The sequence below is a fragment of the Bos javanicus genome, chromosome 13 (assembly GCF_032452875.1).
Source record: "Bos javanicus breed banteng chromosome 13, ARS-OSU_banteng_1.0, whole genome shotgun sequence".
NCBI classification, from domain to species: Eukaryota; Metazoa; Chordata; class Mammalia; order Artiodactyla; family Bovidae; genus Bos; species Bos javanicus.
In genome coordinates this window covers 61,794,756-61,816,992 of record NC_083880.1, presented here as the reverse complement: position 1 = coordinate 61,816,992, position 22,237 = coordinate 61,794,756, and the positions used below count along the sequence as shown (strand labels likewise).

The following is a 22,237-nucleotide window of genomic DNA, read 5'->3' as shown; positions in this document are numbered from 1 at the left end:
TAATAAATTAAGTACAACTTATTTATTGTAGACAGTATAAAAATACAAAAAGATATGCAAAAGAAAATCGTAGTCATCAATAATCTCCATACCTACAGCAGCTCTGATGAATTTTCTGGCTGTAGAGGGAAGGAAGCAGGTATGGGGCATATACGTAGTGTGTGCAGGGTGCAGTATATGTGCTTATTATCAGATTTTGAAAATCAGACCAGGCTCTGCCTCATAACTGGCCTTGTAGATAGATTCCGTCACTCGATATTCTGCGGTGGGCCTTTTCCTGGCCCCTAAACACCAAGCCGAGGGTGACGAGGGAAGAACACCCATGGCTCCACATCTTCCCCTCTAGCTCCTCCCACTCAGTGGAGTTCAAGCCCCAAGGCCCTGGCGGGGGCGTGAGGGAAACCAGCTGGGAGGTTAGGGGAGAGAATGGAGTGGCTCCGTTGATCAATTTTACGTATCGAGATACTGTACAACATGGCTCTCAATGGAGCAGGTCCATTGCTAAAAATCATCTGAAAGCCACTGCTTGAAATTCTATCTCTGGATCAAGGTAAGCCCCCTGGAAACCCATGTATTTGACTTGTTGGCTTTAAAATCATGTTTTTAGGCTGAAGACATGAAATAAACTGGCAAGATATGTACCCTCTGAAACTGCTAGAAAAACGCTTCTGAGGACTCTGACACATCCCTCATCTTCCACGACATAAAGCCACATCTGATAACCTCTTTTTTGCTTTTGTTTTCCTTATTCAGAATAACTCAGTGCCAGGAAGAACGGTAATTGAAGAGTTAACTAGTCCTAATCTGCCTTGCTCTGGCTGCCAAGGGAGACTCAAAAACATCTTAAAATTTTTAAGTGACAAGCTTTCATCATAAAAGTAATTCAGAGAATTCCCTGGTGGCTCAGTGGCTAGGACTTGGTGCTTTCACTGCTGTGGTCCAGGTGCCAACCCTGGTCGGGGAAACTAAGATCCCATAAGCCCTGCAGTGCAGCCTAAATAAATAAACATAGTAGAGGATCCCCATGGATGGTTATAAAAAATACAGATAAGCAAAAAGAAGAAAATTTTAAATGAATGTGCTTCCATTAACCAGCAATTACCAGTCCACATTTTGATTTACTTTGCACCCACTTTTTTAATTCATATATGCGCTTTCAGGACCAATTGTTCTATAGCTGAACAATACCTGCATCTCCTGGCTCATCCACTTACCAGCTACCTGAACTTTTAAGCCACAGGATTGACCGCACAGAGTGAGTGAGAGGGCTCAATCAGACAGAGCAGCAAAGCGCCGAGTACAGTGCCTGGTGCATGGCCAGTGCTTATAGACAGAAGCCTGTCTGGTATTTTTACTGTAAAATATGCTTGGGTCATTAACTAGTTATCAACTATGTCACTTCAGATAACTACATGACTCACACGTATTCTGTTAAACGGAAGGACCGCAAGTTCTTTCACGAACCTCCATCTCCTGTTGTTAGACATCTTTCTTTCCCGTCTCCCCACAAGGCCATTCTGAAACTCACTATTAATATGTACTGGCCACACGGACTACAGTATGTTTGTGCTCTCTCCTTCCCTAGTCCTAATTTTCTAAATCTCATTCTCGTTTACCTTGTTATTTATGATTCATTAATCATACATATTACTTGTTATAATTGTTATTAACGTAGCTGTCCTCAGGTCCCTCTTAAAAGTGTCAGGATACAAACTGTGACTTTGCAGACGGGTCAAAGCGTTTACATAAATTTAACTCATGTTTCTCTAACATGAGTACAATCAAAGCGTTTACATAAATTAAACTCGTGTTTCTCTAACATGAGTACAATCTTCTCACCCTGTATCGAACGTCTGGACGAACCATCATGGACATTCTTGCGTGTTGGCTCAACGGTCTCCTGTATCCCACGGCTGAGACTGGCCGTTTCATCATCTGCTGGTTCCTGGAAATGGACTGTGTGCTCAAGACCCAGGCCAGAGTGTGTCCCACAGTCCCAGGATTGGGACTGTGGAACTAGCACTCAGAAAATTCTGAGCCTCCTTTAGGTAGAACCTGAAATGGGAAACTCCCTGGACTGAGGGCTGACATGTAAATGGGAAGGGAGCTGCTTATATTTTCTGCTTGAATTGCTTTCTGATTCACGTGTGAGCATCATGCATCTTTCAAGCTGGAGGGGCTCTGAGTCATCATCCAGTTCTTAGATAGCAGGCATGAAGCTGAGCTGTCCACACTCCCCACTCCCACATCCTTGGCAGACTTCTCTCATCTTTCTAGCAGGATCCAGACAGAGACTGAGAATCCTCCACACAGTCAGACTGACAGATAACACCTATGTACTGCCCCTCCCTTGGCCTGGCACACTTCACTGGACATCTGGGGAAGCTGAAAGGCCATAAGTTCACTATGATAATGTTTCCCAATTCCTAATACCACACTCGTCAGCAAACGTTTACCTCACAAACTTACAGCAGCCACAAAGTCACAGCTGCAATTGGTTCCAAGTTTAAAGGAATCAGACTGCATTTTACCATTCTCCTCTGGCCAAGTCCATCTTATCAACATTCTAGCCCACCCCATTCCCACATTACAAGTCAATAGTGACTTACTCCAGTCTGGTTATAGGATGTAATTTCCAATGATCTTCCTCTTCATCGAAGAAGGATCTATTCATAATTTTACTTTTTTCTTCCAGAGGAATGAAGTTTTCTATAATAAGATGCCTGTAAGAGCACACATACACAGGCGAATAGATGGAAAAAGAACAAGAATGGAGTGCTGGCTATCTGGTCCCACATGAAGCAAGTAATAGGTAAGGGCCAAGTCACTCAACCAACACCTACTGAGCAGGTACAACGGGACTACCATCATACTAGGAGCTGGGGTACAGTCATGAATGACACTGGCCCCTGCTTGAGACAGAGAAACACTCCTAGGCATGCTGACAGGTCTATCGTAGGAATGGAGAAGGCAACGGCACCCCACTCCAGTACTTTTACCTGGAAAATCCCATGGACAGAGGAGCCTGGTAGGCTGCAGTCCATGGGGTCGCTAAGAGTCGGACACGACTGAGCGACTTTACTTTGACTTTTCACTTTCATGCATTGGAGAAGGAAATGGCAGAGGAGCCTGGTAGGCTGCAGTCCATGGGGTCGCTAAGAGTCGAACACGACTGAGCGGCTTCACTTTCACTTTTCACTTTCATGCATTGGAGAAGGAAATGGCAACCCACTCCACTGTTCTTACCTGGAGAATCCCAGGGACGGGGAAGCCTGGTGGGCTGCCATCTATGGGGCTGCACAGAGTCGGACACGACTAAAGCAACTTAGCAGCAGCTATCGTAGGAATATGGAAAGGTCATTTCTCCCCAAGGAGTAGCAGCTTGAGGAGGTGGAAGGACTAAAGAGGAATGGAGGGACTTTCCTGGTGGTCCAGTGGCTAAGACTCCACACTTCCAATTTGAGGGGCCTGGATTTGATTTCAGGGAACTAAGATCCCACAGTTTTGGAGGCCAATAAATAAATAATTTTTAAAAATAAAGTGGAAGGCAATGTCTGGGCTATGCTGCAGTGAACTTGTGCTAAGTACTTGGGGGAGGGCCACTGGTACTGCTAAACCTGCTCCTTAATTTCCAAAATGCTGAAAACAGATTACAGTTTCAAATGCCTTCCTCCAATCCTATGGACTGTTGCCCAAGGTGGAAAACTCCACATTCTAATCACCAGAACAAAGAGGAGAACAAGATGCATTTCAGCCCCTTAGACCCCTGCGAATGAAGACCATTCCTGAGAAGAGTCTCTGCCTGAGAAGCACCCGGAGAACACGGCAGAGAATGAAACTGGAACCTGCTGAGCTGTGTCTCTCCATGGTGATGACTTTTTTCCTGCCCTTCTCTGAGTGCACTCCTTCCAGACCTCAGGACAGAACAATGTCAACAGGGTGTGAACATGGGAGACACAGAGAACAAACACCACAGAGGTCGAGGGGACCATGAGAAACAGGCTGGCTTGCTGTTTATTCAGCAGATACGAAGAAGAGACAGAACAATGAAAATTACTTCCTTAAAAAAAATAATTTGAAGAGATGACATTTTCTCTTTGACTATTTAAGAAATGATTTTTCATATATTTGGGGTTCTTTTTTTGTGTGATTTTAAAGATCTCATTTATACATTAGAAAATGTGAGACTTCCCTGGTGGTGAAGTGGTTAACGCTCTGACCTCCCAAGGCAGGGGGTGCAGGTTCGATCACTGGTCAGGGAACTAAGAACCTACGTTCTATGCAGGGCGAAAAAAACAATTTTTTTTTAAAGAAAAGAAAATGTGAGAAACAATTACACACAATTTCAGTACTCAGAAGTAGATATTTTGACATATTTTGTTCTGACCTTTTTTCTAGGTGTACATGCCTATATTTAATTTTAAGGGCTCCTTCCCAAATTTACAACTTAATCATTAAAAGAATCTCTTTGAAAAGTTCTTTTTTAAAAAAATTTATCTATTTATTTTTGGCTGCACTGAGTCTTTGTTGCTGCAGTTGTGCTTCGTTGCTGAGTTGTGTCTGACTCTGCGACCCCACAGACTGTAGCCCACCAGGCTCCTCTGTCCACAAGATTTCCCAAGCGAGAATACTGGAGTGGACTGCCATTTCCTTCTCAATGAAAGTTCCTCTTTAAAGAAAACTTTGAGCAAATGAAGTGGAAGAACTGGTATTAAAAAAAATTTTTTAACCCCTAATGAAATAATGGAGTTACACAAAGATCATTGTTGGCTGAAACCATCAGCTCAATGGTTCTCAAGCCAGGCTGCACATTAATATCACTTACAATATCTTAGTCAGACCTCGTGAGAGATCAGTGATTCTCAAAGTGTGCTCAAAAACCAGCAGAAACAACAGCTGGTACTTGTGAATGCAAATGCTCAGGCCCCACCCCAGATGTACTGAGTCAGATTCTCTGGATGTAGGGCCCAGCGATCTACATTTAACAAGCCCTTCAGATGAACTGGTTGGTACCTGCTGAAAGTTTAAGGACCACTACCTAGACGAGTGAAATCAGAATCTCTTGGGTAGGACCCAAGTGTCACTATTTTTAAAAACTCCTCCGATGATTTATGTGTGTAATCAAGGTTAAGAACCAGTCCTTTGGAGTTCACCTTCAGTTAAAGGAAGGTAAAGAAGACAGAGACACAAGCTAAATGACACCATGAAGAAGAAGCAGACTGACAAATCCAGAATGTGGTATATTTCTCTAGGCTAACTGCCCCAGCCTTTTCAACAATACAATTATGAAAAAAAGTTTCTAAAAAGGAAAGGGGTTGCTCCAGATTAAAATAAGCATAACAGACATAATAACTAAATGTAATATATAGTCCTTATGTAGATCTTAATACAAATAAACCAAGAAAATCCAAATATGGGTAGGGTATGAGAGAATACTAAGAAACTATGTTAATTTTGTTAGGTGAAAATATATCATTACATCCACAAAAATCAATTTTAATTCTGACACAGTAGCTTCAGAATAAACATTCCAGTAGCTTCAGAATAAACATTCTGAAAATAAAATTAAGAAAACAATTCCTTATATGATAGCATCAAAAAAATAAAATACTTAGGTATAAATTTAACAAAAGAAGTGCAAAGACTATGCAATGAAAAATACAAACATTTATGACAGAAATTAAAGAAGATTTAAATAAATGGAAAGACATCCATCATGTTCATGGATCAGCATACTTAATACTGTTAAGATAACAATACTCTCCAAATTGATCTATAGAGTCAACACAATTCCGATCAAGATCTCAACTGTTTTTTTTTTTTTTTTTTTGCAGAAATTGAGAAGCTGATCTTAAAAGTTTATATGGAAATGCACGAGACCCTGAATAGCCAAAAGAATCTTGAAAAAGAAGAAAATATTAGAGCACTCACATTTTCTCATTTCAAAACTTACTACAAAGCTACAGTAAATAATAAGGCAGTGTGGTACTGGCATAATGACAGACATACAGTTCAACAGAATAACAGTGCAGAGGGTACAGAAATACACCTTTACAACTATGGTCAACTGATTTTCAACAAGGATGCAAAGACAAAGAGAGAAGACACTTTTCAACAACAGGTGCTGGGACAAGTGAATGTCCACATGCAAAAGAATGCATTTGGAACCATACTTCAGACCACAGAAGAAATTAACTCTAAATGGATCATAGACTAAATGTAAGACCTAAATCCCTAAGACTCTTGGATAACCTAAGAGAACTAAAAATGTTAAGTCCACAATTAAACTTGGACACAAATGTTCATAGCAGCATTATTAACTATAGCTGAAAAGCAGAGACAACCCAAATGTCTATCAACTGATGAATGGATAAATAAAATGTGGAATATTCATATAATATGGGTCAGCTCTAAAAAATGAAGTGCTAACATGCTGCAACATGGATAACTCCTGAAAACATGTTAATTCAAAGAAACCAGTCACAAAAGACCACATAATTCCATGTATATGAAAGGTCCAGAATAATAGGTTAATTTACAGAGTCAGAAAGTAGATCAGTTATTTATAAGGCTGGGGGAGGAGATAATAAGGAGTGACCAACACTTGGTACACGTTTTCTTTGGGTGAGGGCACACACAAATGTTCTAAAATTAGACTGTAGTGTTGACTTTACAGTGAAGTAAACATATATACATATTTAAATGACTTGTAGGGGAGTTCCCTGGTCACCTAATGGTTAGGATTCCGGGCTTTCACTGCTGTGGCCCAGGTTCAATCCTTGGTGAGGGAACAGATTCCCCAAGCTGTGCAGCCAAAAAAAAATTTGACTTGTATCTTGTATACTTTAAATAAGTGAATTGTATTGTATGTGAATTATATCTCAATAAAGATGTTATTTAAAAAAACAAAAACAACACTATGGTACATATGTAAGTATGTAGGAATGAGGTAACATGATGTAAGATTTGCTTTAAAATATTTTTATGAGGGTTAAGATCAGTGCTTTCACTGAAGGAGGCATGGGTTCAAGTCCTGGTGGGAGAAATAAGATTCTGCATGCTACATGGTGCAGCCCACCCCCCTAAAAAAACACAAACAAACAAAAAAACCAAAAGCAACCAAACTATGAAAGATGGAGGACAAAAGACTGTTTATCATGGCATCTTGGGCTTTCCTGGTAACTCAGCAGTAAAGAATCCACCTGCAATGCAGGAGACTTGGGTTCGATCCCTGGGTCAGGAAGATCCCCTGGAGAAAGAAATGGCAACCCACTCCAGTATTCCTGCCTTCCTGCCTGGGAAATCCCATGGACAGAGGAGCCTGGCAGGCTATAGTTCATGGGATCATAAGAGTCAGACATGACTTAGCAATTAAACCACCACCACTGCTGGGCAATGGATATTTGGGTGTTCCTTATACAATTCAGAAAATTCTAAGTAATAAAAGATTCCCTTTCATCAATAGATAATGGCTTCAGGAAGGCAGAGTGGGAGGAACTTGGAGATCATCTGGTGAAGATATTCAGTTAACAGATGGGATGCAGAGACAGAAACTAACTTTCTTAGGAATAAACAGAAGACAGACAAGGTGGAGAGAGATGGAGAGAAGTGGGCAGGGGCCCTGTCTTCTGAGGGGTTTCTTACTTAACAAACAACAACACAGCAAGTGGCTGGGGTGCCCCGGAAGGCCTAGGACTTACTTGAGTTTCAGCTCCCTGGTGAGCTCATTCTGGGTCTGCTCCAGCTCCTGTCGCTCCTTGATGTGCTCTTCTTGGAGGTCATGGATCTCTGCCTTGACTGCCTGAAGCTTAGAGAAGAGCTGGAAACAACAGGAGAGGCGGCTGAGCCGGGCGGCCCTCTAGACAACAGAGTTCACTCTCTGCCCCACACCCAAGGAGCCTCTGCCTGCCTCATTCCTTTCCTACCTTTTTGAGTTTCTTGGTCTTGATGTCCACCTCTTGCTGCAATGAGCTGTACGTCTCCTTCAGTTCCAAGGTCTCCTCGTCTCGGCTTTCCATCTGCTGCTGGATTTCTCTTTCTCGACGTTTCTGAGCAATGTCACAAAATTGATCAGCGTGCCTACAGACAACGTCTATTTAAGAATATGGGGCTGGGTGCTCTAGATCAGTCTCCCACCAGGAAGGGGCTGACACATGTCCTTTCCATCACTTTTGAAGAGTCTAACAGAAAAGATATTTGCTCTGTAGCATTAACGCACCCCACCCCACTCCATTCTCTCCCAAAAGGAATGACAAGTTACCTGTTCTGCAATTTCTTGCCGTTTCTGCTCCAGGATTTTCTGCTGTTCATTTGTATGATCTACTATATTTTTTCCTCCAACGAGCAGCTTACTCTCCATGGCCTTTGTGAGAAAAGAGCAGAATCTATGTCGTGAGTGGTCTCACTCAGAACATAGCTCCTCACAGAGAAGCCTGTGAGGAAAGACAAAGAGCTCCGGACGGAGCCAAAGTGGGTAAATTCTTAGGGAAAATATACTGTGCTCAGCTGGGCCCTTCCCATCACTTGGGTGGAGCTTTGGCGGCTTCACTGCTACTGCTGCTGCTAAGTCACTTCAGTCGTGTCCGACTCTGTGTGACCCCATAGACGGCAGCCCACCAGGCTCCCCCGTCCCTGGGATTCTCCAGGCAAGAATACTGGAGTGGATTGCCATTTCCTTCTCCAATGCATGAAAGTGAAAAGTCAAAGTAAAGTCGCTCAGTCGTGTCCGACTCTTAGCGACCCCATGGACTGCAGCCTACCAGGCTCCTCTGCCATTTCCTTCTCCAATGCATGAAAGTGAAAAGTCAAAGTAAAGTCGCTCAGTCGTGTCCGACTCTTAGCGACCCCATGGACTGCAGCCTACCAGGCTCCTCTGTCTATGTCTATGCCTTCTCTGTGGTGGCTTCACTAGGGCTTTATAATGGAAATACTGAAGACACAGCTTCCCTAGACATACATGAATTTCAGCTGGATATTTTAAAGAAAATTTTTGGTTTGTTTGTATGAAGTAGTGACCTCAGTTAGAACCTATTAAGCACCTCCTACATACTAGGTACTGAGGATGCCACTATGAATATGAGTCAAAAGCTGAGAGTCCACAGAGGGCCATAAGTAAGCAGGTTCTTATCAGATGGAGTCAGATCTTATCATGAGGAAAGGACAGAGTAATACTAGGAGAGGCACATGGGAAGGAGGGAATTCAGGCTCTTCCCAAAGGCAGTCAGGGAAAAACCTTCCTGTCTCAAGGGACAGCTACAAGAGTGCTAAAGTAAAAATAGGAAACAGCTAAGGAAGAAAAATTGTTTTCAGAGAGTAGGGTAGAGAGTGGTGATACATGAAGTTGGCAAAGCAATCAGGGGGTAGTTAAAAAACCTCCAAGTCTTGTTTGGGAGACTAAGCTTGACCCTGAGAACTGCAGGAACCACTGACGTCTCCTTTGAGCATTAAGATACATAACCAGATCTGTGTTTTAGAAACAAAACTCCCCTGCAACAGGAAGAATAACTGGAAAAGGGCAGGCTGGGTGGAGTGAGGGCAGACAGGAGGCTGTTTTAAGGTTTCAGGCCTGAGCTGGGGCAGGAGAGGCTGGGAGAGCAAGGTGGATGGGTCCGAGAGAGGCAGGATTCAGAGACCGAGGGAGAGCGAGTAGCAGCTGGCAATGATAACTCCCAGGGAGGAGTCTGGCCGGACTGAGTAAAGGCAGGCCGAAGCAGGCTCTGTGTGGCCCTGGGCATCTCCGTGGAAACACCCAGCAGGCAGAGGCCATCAGCTGGGATGTTAGCAGACAGCTCTGGGCTAACCATACAGACTGAAAACTCAGCATTTAGATGAGGGCTGAAGCCAGGGGAATGATTTGCGCCTGACAAGCATGGACTCAGAAAACTCCGTAACCTTGCTTTAAAGAAACGTCTACCCCTGCTGTCACGTTTCAGCCCCTGAGACTTTCCGCTTCTTTCAAAATGAAAAGGCTGGACTGATTAGTAATCACCACCCCCAACACACTCCCAGCTCTAAAATTCTTTTGTCCTATGACTGTATATCATCTAGGGATTGAGAAAGACAGATGTCATGTCATTCTCCCAAAAATAAAACGTGTAAGAGGTCCAGTGACCTGAGGTGATGCTGAGTCTGGCCACACTCGGCTTCTGAGAGTTGCCCGACTACGCCAGGTTGTTTAGAGTCTAGGTGCTCCTGGGCTTGAATAAAAGCCGTGATCTTTAAAAATACCACATGCAGATCAAACACAAGCATACCCAGTTGCACAGTGCAGGAGTCAGGAAGGGTCAAGTGACGTAACAGAACCCCAGAGTAAGCCCCCCGAACACAGTTACTTCCTGATTGTGCTGTATGTGACTCCATTTTCACACCAGGTCTTGAGAGTCCTACAAACGATCCCTACCTCTGAAGTCAAACAGGACCCAGCTCTGTGAAAGGGCTACTATGATGCCACAGATAAAGTACAGCTTCACATGGTGGGGGAAGGGGAGGCAGGAAAGAGATCACTGTCATTTTTTAAAAAATTAATAAACATAGACACATTTTAGAGTAGAAATCAAAGTCTACATAAACACTACAAGACAGAACCCAACGCTTCAAAGGAATTCTGGCGTGTTGTCAAGCAGTGGTCATCCTCGGTTTTCCACAGCCAGCGCTCTGCTCTTCTCTGCCAGGAAAGCCCTTTGGCGGCCCAGAGTCCAGGCACTCAAGGGAATTGGTGCCAGAAAGAACAGGCAACACATGGGCGCCTCCACACTCTAGAATTCTACTCAGACACTGGCATACAGGGCCTGACTGCAAGGGAGCACCCAGGGGGTGATCTTGCCTAATCAGGCACCCTGCATAGGAAAACCACAAGCAGACGCCATTGTTTATCTACCAGACAGACAAAAATTCAAGCCTGCTAATCACAAGTGTTGCTAAGAATGGGGAACAACCTGGACTCACACCCCCCTGGTAGAAGCATCAACACACATGACCACGTAAGAAAGCTATGTGTTGCTGTCTGGTGAAGTTGAAGCTATACACACCCTAAGACCTGATGGTGTCAAGCAAGAAACTCTCACCCACACAAGTTCTCCTCAAGGACAAGGAATTCAGGGCAAGAAAACTAAAACAACCCACACTATCAGGAGAATGGAATGCCACGGAAGTCTCAGAGCAGAATGAATGAATCACAGTTCCAGGCATCAAAATGGATAAATTTCATTAACGTAACATTTAGCAAATAAAAGTAGATCACAGCAGTGGGATTCAATTGATATGAAAGTTAAAAATTATGTGAAACTAAAAAGACCTTTATGCAGAGGACATCATGAGAAACGCTGGACTGGAAGAAGCACTAGCTGGAATCAAGATTGCCGGGAGAAATATCAGTAACCTCAGATATGCAGATGACACCACCCTTATGGCAGAAAGTGAAGAGGAACTCAAAAGCCTCTTGATGAAAGTGAAAGAGGAGAGTGAAAAAGTTGGCTTAAAACTCAACATTCAGAAAACTAAGATCATGGCATCCAGTCCCATCACTTCATGGCAAATAGATGGGGAAACAGTGGAAACAGTGTCAGACTTTATTTTGGGGGGCTCCAAAATCACAGCAGATGGTGATTGCAGCCATGAAATTAGAAGACGCTTACTCCTTGGAAGGAAAGTTATGACCAACCTAGATAGCATATTCAAAAGCAGAGACATTACTTTGCCAACAAAGGTCCATCTAGTCAAGGCTATGGTTTTTCCAGTGGTCATGTATGGATGTGAGAGTTGGACTGTGAAGAAAGCTGAGTGCTGAAGAATTGATGTTTTTGAACTGTGGTGTTGGAGAAGACTCTTGAGAGTCCCTTGGACTGCAAGGAGATCCAACCAGTCCATCCTAAAGGAGATCAGTCCTGGGTATTCTTTGGAAGGACTGATGCTAAAGCTGAAACTCCAATACTTTGGCCACCTTGTGCGAAGAGTTGACTCATTGGAAAAGACTCTGATGCTGGGAGGGATTGGGGGCAGGAGGAGAAGGGGACGACAGAGGATGAGATGGCTGGATGGCATCACCGACTCGATGGACGTGAGTCTGGATGAACTCTGGGAGTTGGTGATGGACAGGGAGGCCTGGCGTGCTGGGATTCATGGGGTCGCAAAGAGTTGGACACGACTGAGCAACTGAACTGAACTGAACTGAACAGGTGGTTTAGTGGGTAAAGAATCTGCTTGCAATTCAGGAGACGCAGGAGATGCGGGTTCAATCCCTGGGTCAGGAAGATCCCCTGGAGGAAGGCACAGCAACCCACTCCAGTATTCTTGCCTGGAGAATCCCATGGACAGAGGAGCCGGGCAGGCTACAGTCCATAGGATAACACAGAGTAGGACATGACTGAAGCGACTGAGCATACACAAAATGCTCTCTTATGTAGAGATATATATATACACATATATACACATTTGGGTAAACTATAAAGAAAAGCAAAGAAAGAATAAACACCAAATCCAAGGTAACGGTTACCTCTGGGGAGGTAGGGGCACAAGAGTTTGTGAAGATACAGATGCTATTCTGTTTCTTATACTGGGGAAGGGAGAGGGGCACATGGATATTACTGTCAAAGATTCTCCAGGCAAGAATACTGGAGTGGGTTGCCATGCCCTCCTCCAGGGGATTTTCCCAACCCAGGGATTGAACCCAAGTCTCCTGCTTTGCAGGTGGATTCTTTACCGTCTGAGCCACCAGGTAAACCCATGAAAAGTAGAGTGGGTAGCCTATCCCTTCTCCAGGGGATCTTCCTGACCCAGGAATCAAACCGGGGTCTCCTATATTGCAGGCAGATTCTTTACCACCTGAGCTACTAAGGAAGCCCTTGGGCACTGAATATCAACATCATTCCTCATATCATTTTTTTGACAAAACAAAAAAATTAGAATGAAAAAAGAACAGGCCTAAGGTAGGGTACAGTACCTTGATTTTGGCCCCGAGCACCTCAGCAGCATCCTTCTCCCGCCGCAGATCCTCCATCTTTTTCTCCTTCTCCTTCAGCAGCCTCTTCTTTTCCTCTGCAACCAAGCTGTGGTCCTCAACAATGGCCCGCTTCTCGATCTCCAGTTTCTCTTGCTGTTCCCGCCAATAATCATCCTTGTCATCCCCTTCCTCCTCCCCCTCTTCTCCCTCCTCCTCCTCCTCTTCCCCACCCCCAACCCCCCTCCGCTTCTCTCGCCTCTTCCTTCTACCAATGGACCGTTTCTCTAACTGGGCCTTGAGCCGAGCAATCTCTTCCTGGAATTCTCGAAGAAGGGCGTCCTTAGGGTCCTCATTGACCCTTGGCTTGTTCTTAATGTTTTTGGCACGGTTGGCATACCTTAGAGTGGTTAGGGTCTCTTCTACATTGTAAGAGGCGGGCCCCACATTGGCCACCATCACAGTTTTAGCATTGCCACCAAGAGAATCCTGGAGGAGCCTGGTAAGCTTGGAGTCCCGATATGGAATATGAGTGCTTTTTCCATCCACCAGGGCAGAAATGACATTACCCAAGGCCGAGAGGGACAGGTTGATCTTGGTTGCTTCCTTCAACCTTTCCCCTTGCGCACCGGTCTTGGCCTGCCGTTCACTGCCAGCAAGATCTACAAGGTTCAGCTTCCCTACCCGGATGTGGTTTTCACCGTCGAGGCCCACCTCACTGCATTCGATGGTGATGACAAAAATTGCATGTGAACGGGAACTGTGCTCATTCATGTTGGTGGCCCCAACAGAACGGTTCTGGTTCCCCACGTTCATCACATGCTCTATTTCCTTCACGCTCTTGGTAACGAAGGAAGACAGGTCTTTCACGTACACCCCGGTGTCAGGCCTCTCTTTCAGCTCGAGCCTTTTGGTCTGATCTTTGGAGAGCAGGTCTCGGATCTCCTCCTGGTAGATCTCCAAGTAAGAAGCCCTGACCAAGTACTGTTGATTCTGGGATCGAGAGATATGGGTGAAGATGTGATCAAACGAGTTAGGGATGACCCCTCTTTTTTCAGGGTCACCCCGGACTCCTTCCATTGTGTAGGTTTTCCCAGTCCCCGTCTGTCCATAGGCAAAAATTGTCCCATTGAAACCCTGAAGGACGGAGTCCACCAGTGGTCGGAAGGTCTCATCATAGAGTTCAAACTGTTTGGCGTTCCAGTCGTAGACAGCATCAAAAGTGAAGGTCTTGGGCATTTCATGCGCCACTCCCTTGGGGTTCTTGACAGACACCTGCCCTAGCTTCACGTCCACGTCCACCACCTTGTCGTATGAAGCAGCCTTTTCCTTGCCATTCATGGGCCTACAGCGAACCACCACCCGGACTGATTCTGAGCTTTTCAGCTTTGACATGATGACCTCTGACCAGGTCACTCTTAAGGGCTATGAATCCAAAAATATCTCAGGATGCTAGGGTCCTAGGGGAAAGGAAAGAAAAAAAGTTAAGCACAGACAGTACAGTTGTCACTGGGGGCTGATTACACACCTAGGTCACCTCCATCTAGCCAACCTTCTGACAGCCATACTTAGTAACTACTACAAATGGCTATTTCCTGATGGGATCTTAACCAGTTGCAGAGGGAAAAATAAAAACCCTACTCCATCAACAGTGTTAACTAGCTTGTCCACTCTTCAATGTATATTTTATCCTATACTACAGGTTGAGGTGGCTGGAAGCTTTATAAAAGCCCAAGTAACCTTATATGCTATGGAACTACCATAACCTCTGCATAGAGCCATTTGGAACTATCTATCTAAATTTAAAATGCAAAGCCCCTTTGATCTAGCAGTTGTATTTCTAAGAATTTATCCTACAGATAGAAGGATATCTGTTGTGGCATCATCTGTGGTAGCAATAGATTGTGGACAACCCCAATTCCCATCAAGAGGGGGTGAGGAAATAAATTTAATATATACTGTGGAATCCTGTGCAGTTGCTAAGAAGAATGTGTTAATCTAAACATAATCCTAAACCAAGACATGCTGTTAAGTGAAAAACCTGGACGAGGAACAGCGTCTATAGCACAGTGTACATACGCGTGCTACAGTATTAGAAGCATACGTGTCAAAGTGTAACAGCGGCAACCTCGGGAGGGGAACTACGGGCCAGAGGACACTCAGAGATCGAGAGAAAGAAAAAAAGCACTTTTCACTATACACTCATTAGCACTGTTTGAATTTCCTATCTTGTACTAATAATACTTTTCCATTCTAAAATCAACTGTGGCTTGTGCAAAATGTGTTCAAATAAACAAGGATGTGGGGTAATGCATCACATAGAAAGCACTTATCCAGTCAATAAATTTTTAAAAATTTGAATGCAAATAAGAAAATAGATTAAGAAATTTTTAAGTAAAAACAAAAAAGAACTTCATTTGGTGCTAAAAACTCATGGAGCAGAAGAAAGGATGATTAGATGGGTTCTCTGGGAAGGGGTAGGGAGCAAGCAAATTAGAGCAAAGAGATACATATGATGATGTTAAACTCCCCAAAACCTCAAACCAAGGGTTTTTAAAAAAACATAATTCTGACTTCCCTGGTGGCGCAATGGATAAGAATCTGCTGCCAATGCAGGGGACACGGGTTTGATCTCTGGTCTGGGAAGATTCCACATGCCACAGAGCAACAAACTACGGAGCCCAAGCCCTAGGGCCTGAGAGCCGCAACCACTGAGCCCTGTGCGCTGCAACTAGCGAAGTCCACGTGCCCAGAGCCTGTGCTCCACAAGAGATGCCACCATCATGAGACGCCTGTGCTCGCAGGGGCCTGAGAGCCGCAACCGCTGAGCTCTGTGCGCTGCAACTAGCGAAGTCCACATGCCCAGAGCCTGTGCTCCACAAGAGATGCCACCATTGTGAGAAGCCTGCGCTCGCAGCAGGTGGAGAAGGCCCTCGTAGCAACCAAGACCCAACACAGCCAAAAATAAGTAAACAGACAAATAAAATTATTTTTAAAGCAAAAATTATTTTAAAAAATATATATATTTTAAATTAAAAACAAACAGGTAATTCACATGATTCTTGATTCAGAAGGTCCTTTGCTGACAGGTCCCTCTCCCTTACCTGTTCTCCAGGCAACCACTTCCTTGCTTACAAGGCACGTATTATTAGATTTTTAACCTTCCTGAATAAGTTTATGCATAGCAAGCTCTATGTATTAATGCACACTTATCCTCTCCTTTTTTACACAAGCATAGTATGTAATACCAGAGAAGGCAATGGCACCCCACTCCAGTACTCTTGCCTGGAAAATCCCATGGACGGAGGAGCCTGGTAGGCTGCAGTCCATGGGGTCGCAAAGAGTCGGACACGACTGAGCGACTTCACTTTCACGCATTGGAGAAGGAAATGGCAACCCACTCCAGTGTTCTTGCCTGGAGAATCCCAGGGACGGGGGAGCCTGGTGGGCTTGCCGTCTATGGGGTCGCACAGTGTCAGACACGACTGAAGCAACTTAGCAGCAGCAGCAGCAGTATGTAATACACAATACGCAGTGTCCTGCAGCTTGCTTTTTTTTTACTTAACAACCTATCTTGGAGTTTGTTCCCCTCAGTAAATGCAGAGCTGCCTTGTTCTTTATGACAGCAGTAAAACATCCCTCTGTATGGAGGCATTGTAATTTATTTAACCACTACCCTAGCACTTAAGCTGTTTCTGATAGTTTACTATGAAAAACCTAGAACCACATCCTTTCATGTATGGGAAAAAAAATCTATCTGGATCATAGGATATATGCATTTGTAATTTTGATAGATACTTAGAACATGAATTACAGTACTCATTAAGTTGTGAGACTGACCTATTCCTTGCCCATAAAAGGTGGAAAAATGTGAAGCCATGATAAGTCACTCTAGGTATATATGCTGCTAATTAATAAACACGGAGTTGTTATGTTTCTTCATTGATCTTTCACAAAAAATTGTTCTGTTGGTAAGTAAGCACATGGAAATGTGAGAAGTTACTTTTCATAATTCTTCTAATTGTTACATGTAATAAAATAATGTTCTCTAAGAATGAAGAACCACAAGACCTCTTAGCCTCCCTGCATCAGTTTTTATAAGATCTGTAAAACAGGGATAATTCTCCTTCATTTTGGATGATTGTCAGACTAACACTTATAAAGGTGGAAATACTTTGTGAACTAAAATAAAGTCAGATTAAAGTTAACTAATACAGGGACTTCCCTGGCAGTCCAGAGGTTAAGACTCAGCACTTCCACTGCAGGGAGTACAGGTTCAATCCTTGGTGGGGGAACTTTTGCTCACATGCCACAGCTTGGCCAAAAAAGAAAAAAGAAAAAAAAATTAGCTAAAACAATTGCATTCAAAACCCTTGTCAGAGGGGCATTCTGAAGATTACTGGTGGTGATGGTGGTGGTTTAGTCATTAAATTGTGTCTGCCTCTGGTGACCCCATGGACTATAGCCCACCAGGCTCTTCTGTCCATGAGATTTTCCAGGCAAGAAAACTAGAGTGAGTTGCCATTTCCTTCTTCTGGGGATCCTCCCGACCCAGGGATTGAACCCGTGTCTCCAGCATTGGAGGCAGTCTCCAACATTGCAGGTGGATGATGCCTTATTGCTGAGCCACCAGGGAAGCCTAATTTTATGCATTAAATATCACTAGACTAATATTTTCTCTTGTTCAATTTGTAGTCATCATCCTTAAAAATCAGTTCAAACTGAGATCCAAATACCTAATCAATGTTCAACTGTGGTGGTTTGCAGATTAGTCGCTAAGTTGTGTCCGACTCTTGCAACCCCATGGACAGTAGCCTGCCGTGCTCTTCTGTCCATGGGATTCTTCAGGCAAGAATACTACAGTGGGCTGTAATTTCCTTCTCCAGGGAATGTCCAATTAAAAGTAAGTATCAAGTCATTTAAAGAAAACCATGTAAAAGGCAGCCTTTCATTCATCACCTTCTAGAAGCTACTAGAATTTCGCCAGATGCTTCGAATCAGATATCAGAATGGCCAGGTTCCTGCATCTCCTTTTCTTTTCCAGGGGAATGGCCCCCAAGCTACAGATATGGCTGATCCCTTGCCTATCTCTCCCTCCACTTCAACAGGGGCCTAAAAGCGCTCTAGGTGCCAAGCCCGAACCCCGGCCCCAGAGCCTCCTTTGGGGAGGCCTCTGCTGTAGCACCTGGGATGGTTAGACAAGACCTGAGACTCCAAGGAATAAGAAACATAAGAGGTGGATAGGGAACAGGTCACTGGAGAGGACCGATTCTTCTGCGTTTCATACCTGGGGAGAGGTTTTACCTATGAAAACAATGTGACCCCAAGCCTCTCTAATAAAACGAAAAAGCCTGCAGCAGGCTTTCATGCAGGTCTTGATGTTCAGCTGCTTCTGTTACAGCCCTGTATATTTTTGAGTTCTCCAAAACAATAAAAACAAAGGAATGATAATGACCCACAGTAACCTTAAAAAGCTTTTAAAAAGAAGGAATTCCCAAAGTCTGAGTCCACTTAATTAAATCTCCTTGACTTGGAACACAGAACATCATTTCTTTTCTGAACTCACTGAGCTTGGCTGAACTAGTCATGTACTACTGACATATTACTTCAGGAAGATGGACTAATTCAATTTCCTGCCACCAGAGCTTAAAATCTTGCTGTGGGTCCTCCTCAAAGGAGAGGGTTTTCTTGGAAGGATGCCCTGATAGTCTTTATTACCTTCCTCCTCCTTCTTCTGGTCTGTCTAATTACAGTGATAAATCTTTAAAGGAACTCACAGCATTGCCAGGAAAAGAGAAACCACAGGTCAAGCAGCTCAGCATCTTTATCCTGAAGACCTCTTCTGCTTGAACTTGTCATCCCATTGTTAACAACCACCGTTAGAATGGCTACTACCCATGAAAAATTGAGTCTTTGTCCAACTTCATCTCTTTTGTCCGTGAGGAAATCAGTTGCACATTTCTCAGGGAAACCACTCTCTTCCAGAATCTTTCGTGTTTGGATTCACACACTCTCACCTGTGCTGTCAAGGAGTCCATGACAAATTCTAGAACTAGGTGTGGATCTGGATTATCAGTAACTACTGGCTTCCTATAGAGATTCTAGAACACAGGTCACAAACTGGTCACATTCTACCTGAAGCCATTTTTATTTGGCCCTATCATTGTCTAAAAAAAAAAAATAACAAAACAAACCCCCCAGCAACTCTACCTCTCTATCTGTATATGCCTTGGTGAAAAACCTTTGCACATATGCACAAGGAAACACAGAAAAGGATGCTTCTTGCAGCATTGCTAAAATAGTAGAAAACTGGAAACAACCTAATCATCCATTTATAGAGGAACTGAAAAATAAAAGATCGTACATTCATGCTACAGATATTACACTATTCAGTATTTAAAATGAATAAATTGGAGCTGCTGCCGCTGCTAAGTCGCTTCAGTCATGTCCGACTCTGTGCGACCCCATAGATGGAAGCCCACCAGGCTCCCCCGTCCCTGGGATTCTCTAGGCAAGAACACTGGAGTGGGTTGCCATTTCCTTCTCCAATGCGTGAAAGTGAAAAGTGAAAGTGAAGTCACTCAGTCGTGTCCAACTCTTAGGGACCCCATGGACTGCAGCCTACCAGGCTCCGCCATCCATGGGATTTTCCAGGCAAGAGTACTGGAGTGGGGTGCCATTGCCTTCTCCATAAATTGGAGCAGGAGTCAGCAAATGACACCCCACAGGCCAAATCCAGCCCACAGCCAGTTTTTGTAACAAAGTTTTATTGGAACACAGCCATACCCCTTTGCTTACATATTATCTATGGCTGCATTAGCTATAAAATAGCAGAGCTGAGTAGCTGTAGCAGAGACAGTGTGGCCCACAAAACCTAAAATCCTGATCTGTCATAGAAAAAGTCTGTCAACTCTGAATTAGTTACATATATTTACATTGATAAATAAACAGGTTGAGACTTTCCTCATGGTCCAGTAACTAAAACTCTGTGCTCCCAACACTGGGGACCCAGGTTTGACCCCTAGTCAGGAAACTAGATCCCACATGTTGTAACTATAAAGATTTCACATGCCAACTAAGACCTGGCGCAGCCAAATAAATATTTTTTTTAAAAAAAGAAAGAAAACAAACAGGTTGAGTGAAAAAGCAAGCTGCAGAATGACAATTATGACTAAAAAATTAGAAAACAATATGTTCATGGATTTGCATTTATGTATATGTAAGTATCCCCAAAAATGGAATAGAAGGGTATACAATAATTTATGATAGTGCCTGCTAAAACTGGACAGAGTGAAACATAGAGAATGGAACAAGAAATGTAAAGAATTTTTTAATTTTACCTGTAATACTTTATCATTTCTCTTAAAAACAAATAGAAACAGGTTATGAGGCTTAAAGCAAATAAGAGAAAACATTAACAACTGTCAATTCTGCTTCCTATATTATTCTCTGAATGTTTAAGATTTCTGAAAACAAAACAAAACAAAACAAAACAAAAAACTAAACTAAAACAAACAAAAAACCAATAGCGATTTCACATTAAAACAGACAGGTTTTCTGCTTCTCTGAAAGAATGGGAATATCCTGATGGCCCCTGGCCCAGGCCCCAAGTGCCAGCAATGAGAGCTGAATGACAGCTCAGCCACCCAATGATGGGCCCAGCCACCGAATCCTCCCCAACCCACACTTTCTACTGTCTCACACCCAGCATGCTTTGCTTATCTACATTTCCTGCCTGGCTCCTGTAGGCATCTCTTGTCTACGACCAAATTTATGTATGCACACTCAGTCGTGTCCGACTCTTTGCGACCCGGTGGACTATAGCCCACCAGGCTCCTCTGTCCATGGAGTTTTCCAGGCAAGAATACTTGAGCAGGTTACCATTTCCTACTTCAGGGCATCTTCCTGACCCAGGAATCAAACCCGTGTCCTTTGTATCTCCTGTGTCTCCTGCAATGGTAGGTGGATTCTTTACCATTGTGACACCTGGGAAGCCCTTGCCATGCTAGTCCATCTTTTTAAATGACACTTACCAAGGCTCTGTAATGACATGGAATATGCTTAGCAGAAATGAAAAAGCAGTTTACAAAATTGAATACAAGCAATCCCAATTGTATACAAATAAGCCACACATCACAACAGCAGTAGTGGTCCACTCTGTGAGACGGGACTGCATACAGGAGATCTTCCCTGGTCCCTCAACCTTTCTATATTTTCCACATTTTCTCTAACAAGCATGTGGTATCTTTAAATGGGAAAAAAATAAAGGTCTGGCAATTCTCTAGGCTAGTCACTGTTCCTTGCAGGAACAGCCCTGCAAGGAGGGGTACCCTGTGGGTACACAGTGCATACTAATACACCTTTAATGAATGCATTCCAACGCAGTGTCCTCTAAGGTCAGATCAGGTAAACACCTGCCAACTGCCTGGCCTGGAGTTCAAGGACTCGGAGTGTCTGAAAGGCAGCCCAAGCCATAGATCACAGAGCCTAGCAGAAAAGCACCGCAACACTCAGACAAGAAGATAAAAGTGACGCCCTATTAACCAGCCCAAACCAAGTCCGTGTGCAGCTTTCTCTCAGGGGAAGCAGCCGTTTCTACTCTGTATCCACCTCATCACCATCAACATGACTCTCTTTCGCAACTGCTGCTAATTGTTCTGAAGGATCAGGACTCCTTGTTTGCCAATCCCTGAACCAATATCAAGAGAGCAAGCTCAACTCTGGGTCTACAGTTCCCATGATGGCCAGTTATCAAAATGGGAATGACACAATTTTCACAACAAGATTATCCATCTCCAATTGAAAAAATAACATCCCTGCCTGGAGAACTTTTAAAAGGACATGGAATCTGTGTTGAGAGAATAGTTCTATATGTGCTTCTATGTACATAAAATATATCTGGAGGAATGCGCAAGAGCCAGATAACAACACTGGTTGCCTGTAGGGAAAAGAGCTGGGGAGCTCAAGGCCACGAGCCGAAGGGAGGCTTTACAGTGTATATCCTTCTATACCTCTTGAATCATGTAAATATATTACCCAGTCTTAAAATCAAATTAGGGGAGGAAAAAAGATGGAAAATTTTTGTGAAATTAACTAAACTATATCCAGATGTTAAAACTCATTTTCCTTTCATCTATCCACTTTCACTGACCACCATGAATATAATGTAATAGAATGTTTTAACTGATGAACAAGGGCCCTAGGAGTAAAGCTACTTGTTCCCACTTCTTGGGGAAGTGTCATAAAAGAGCTTCTACGAGGTCTACAGCCATGGAGTCTTTAACGTTCTAATGTCAATGTTAC

The 22,237-nt window shown here is 43.6% G+C and overlaps 1 protein-coding gene across 4 annotated transcripts in view; it reads right to left on the bottom strand.

Annotated features, from left to right (window-relative positions):
* Nucleotides 1-22,237, bottom strand: part of KIF3B (kinesin family member 3B) — a 40,200-nt gene that overhangs the window by 4,431 nt on the left and 13,532 nt on the right. For all 4 annotated transcript variants that reach the window (XM_061437238.1, XM_061437239.1, XM_061437236.1 and 1 more), the window contains 6 exons: nt 12,938-14,394; nt 8,261-8,362; nt 7,926-8,048; nt 7,701-7,819; nt 2,610-2,723; nt 1,840-1,945 (listed from right to left, as the gene is read on the bottom strand). In XM_061437238.1, coding sequence (XP_061293222.1) covers nt 1,840-1,945; nt 2,610-2,723; nt 7,701-7,819; nt 7,926-8,048; nt 8,261-8,362; nt 12,938-14,329 — 1,956 coding nt within the window. In that variant the 5' untranslated portion in view covers nt 14,330-14,394. The remainder of the gene's footprint in view (nt 1-1,839; nt 1,946-2,609; nt 2,724-7,700; nt 7,820-7,925; nt 8,049-8,260; nt 8,363-12,937; nt 14,395-22,237) is intronic.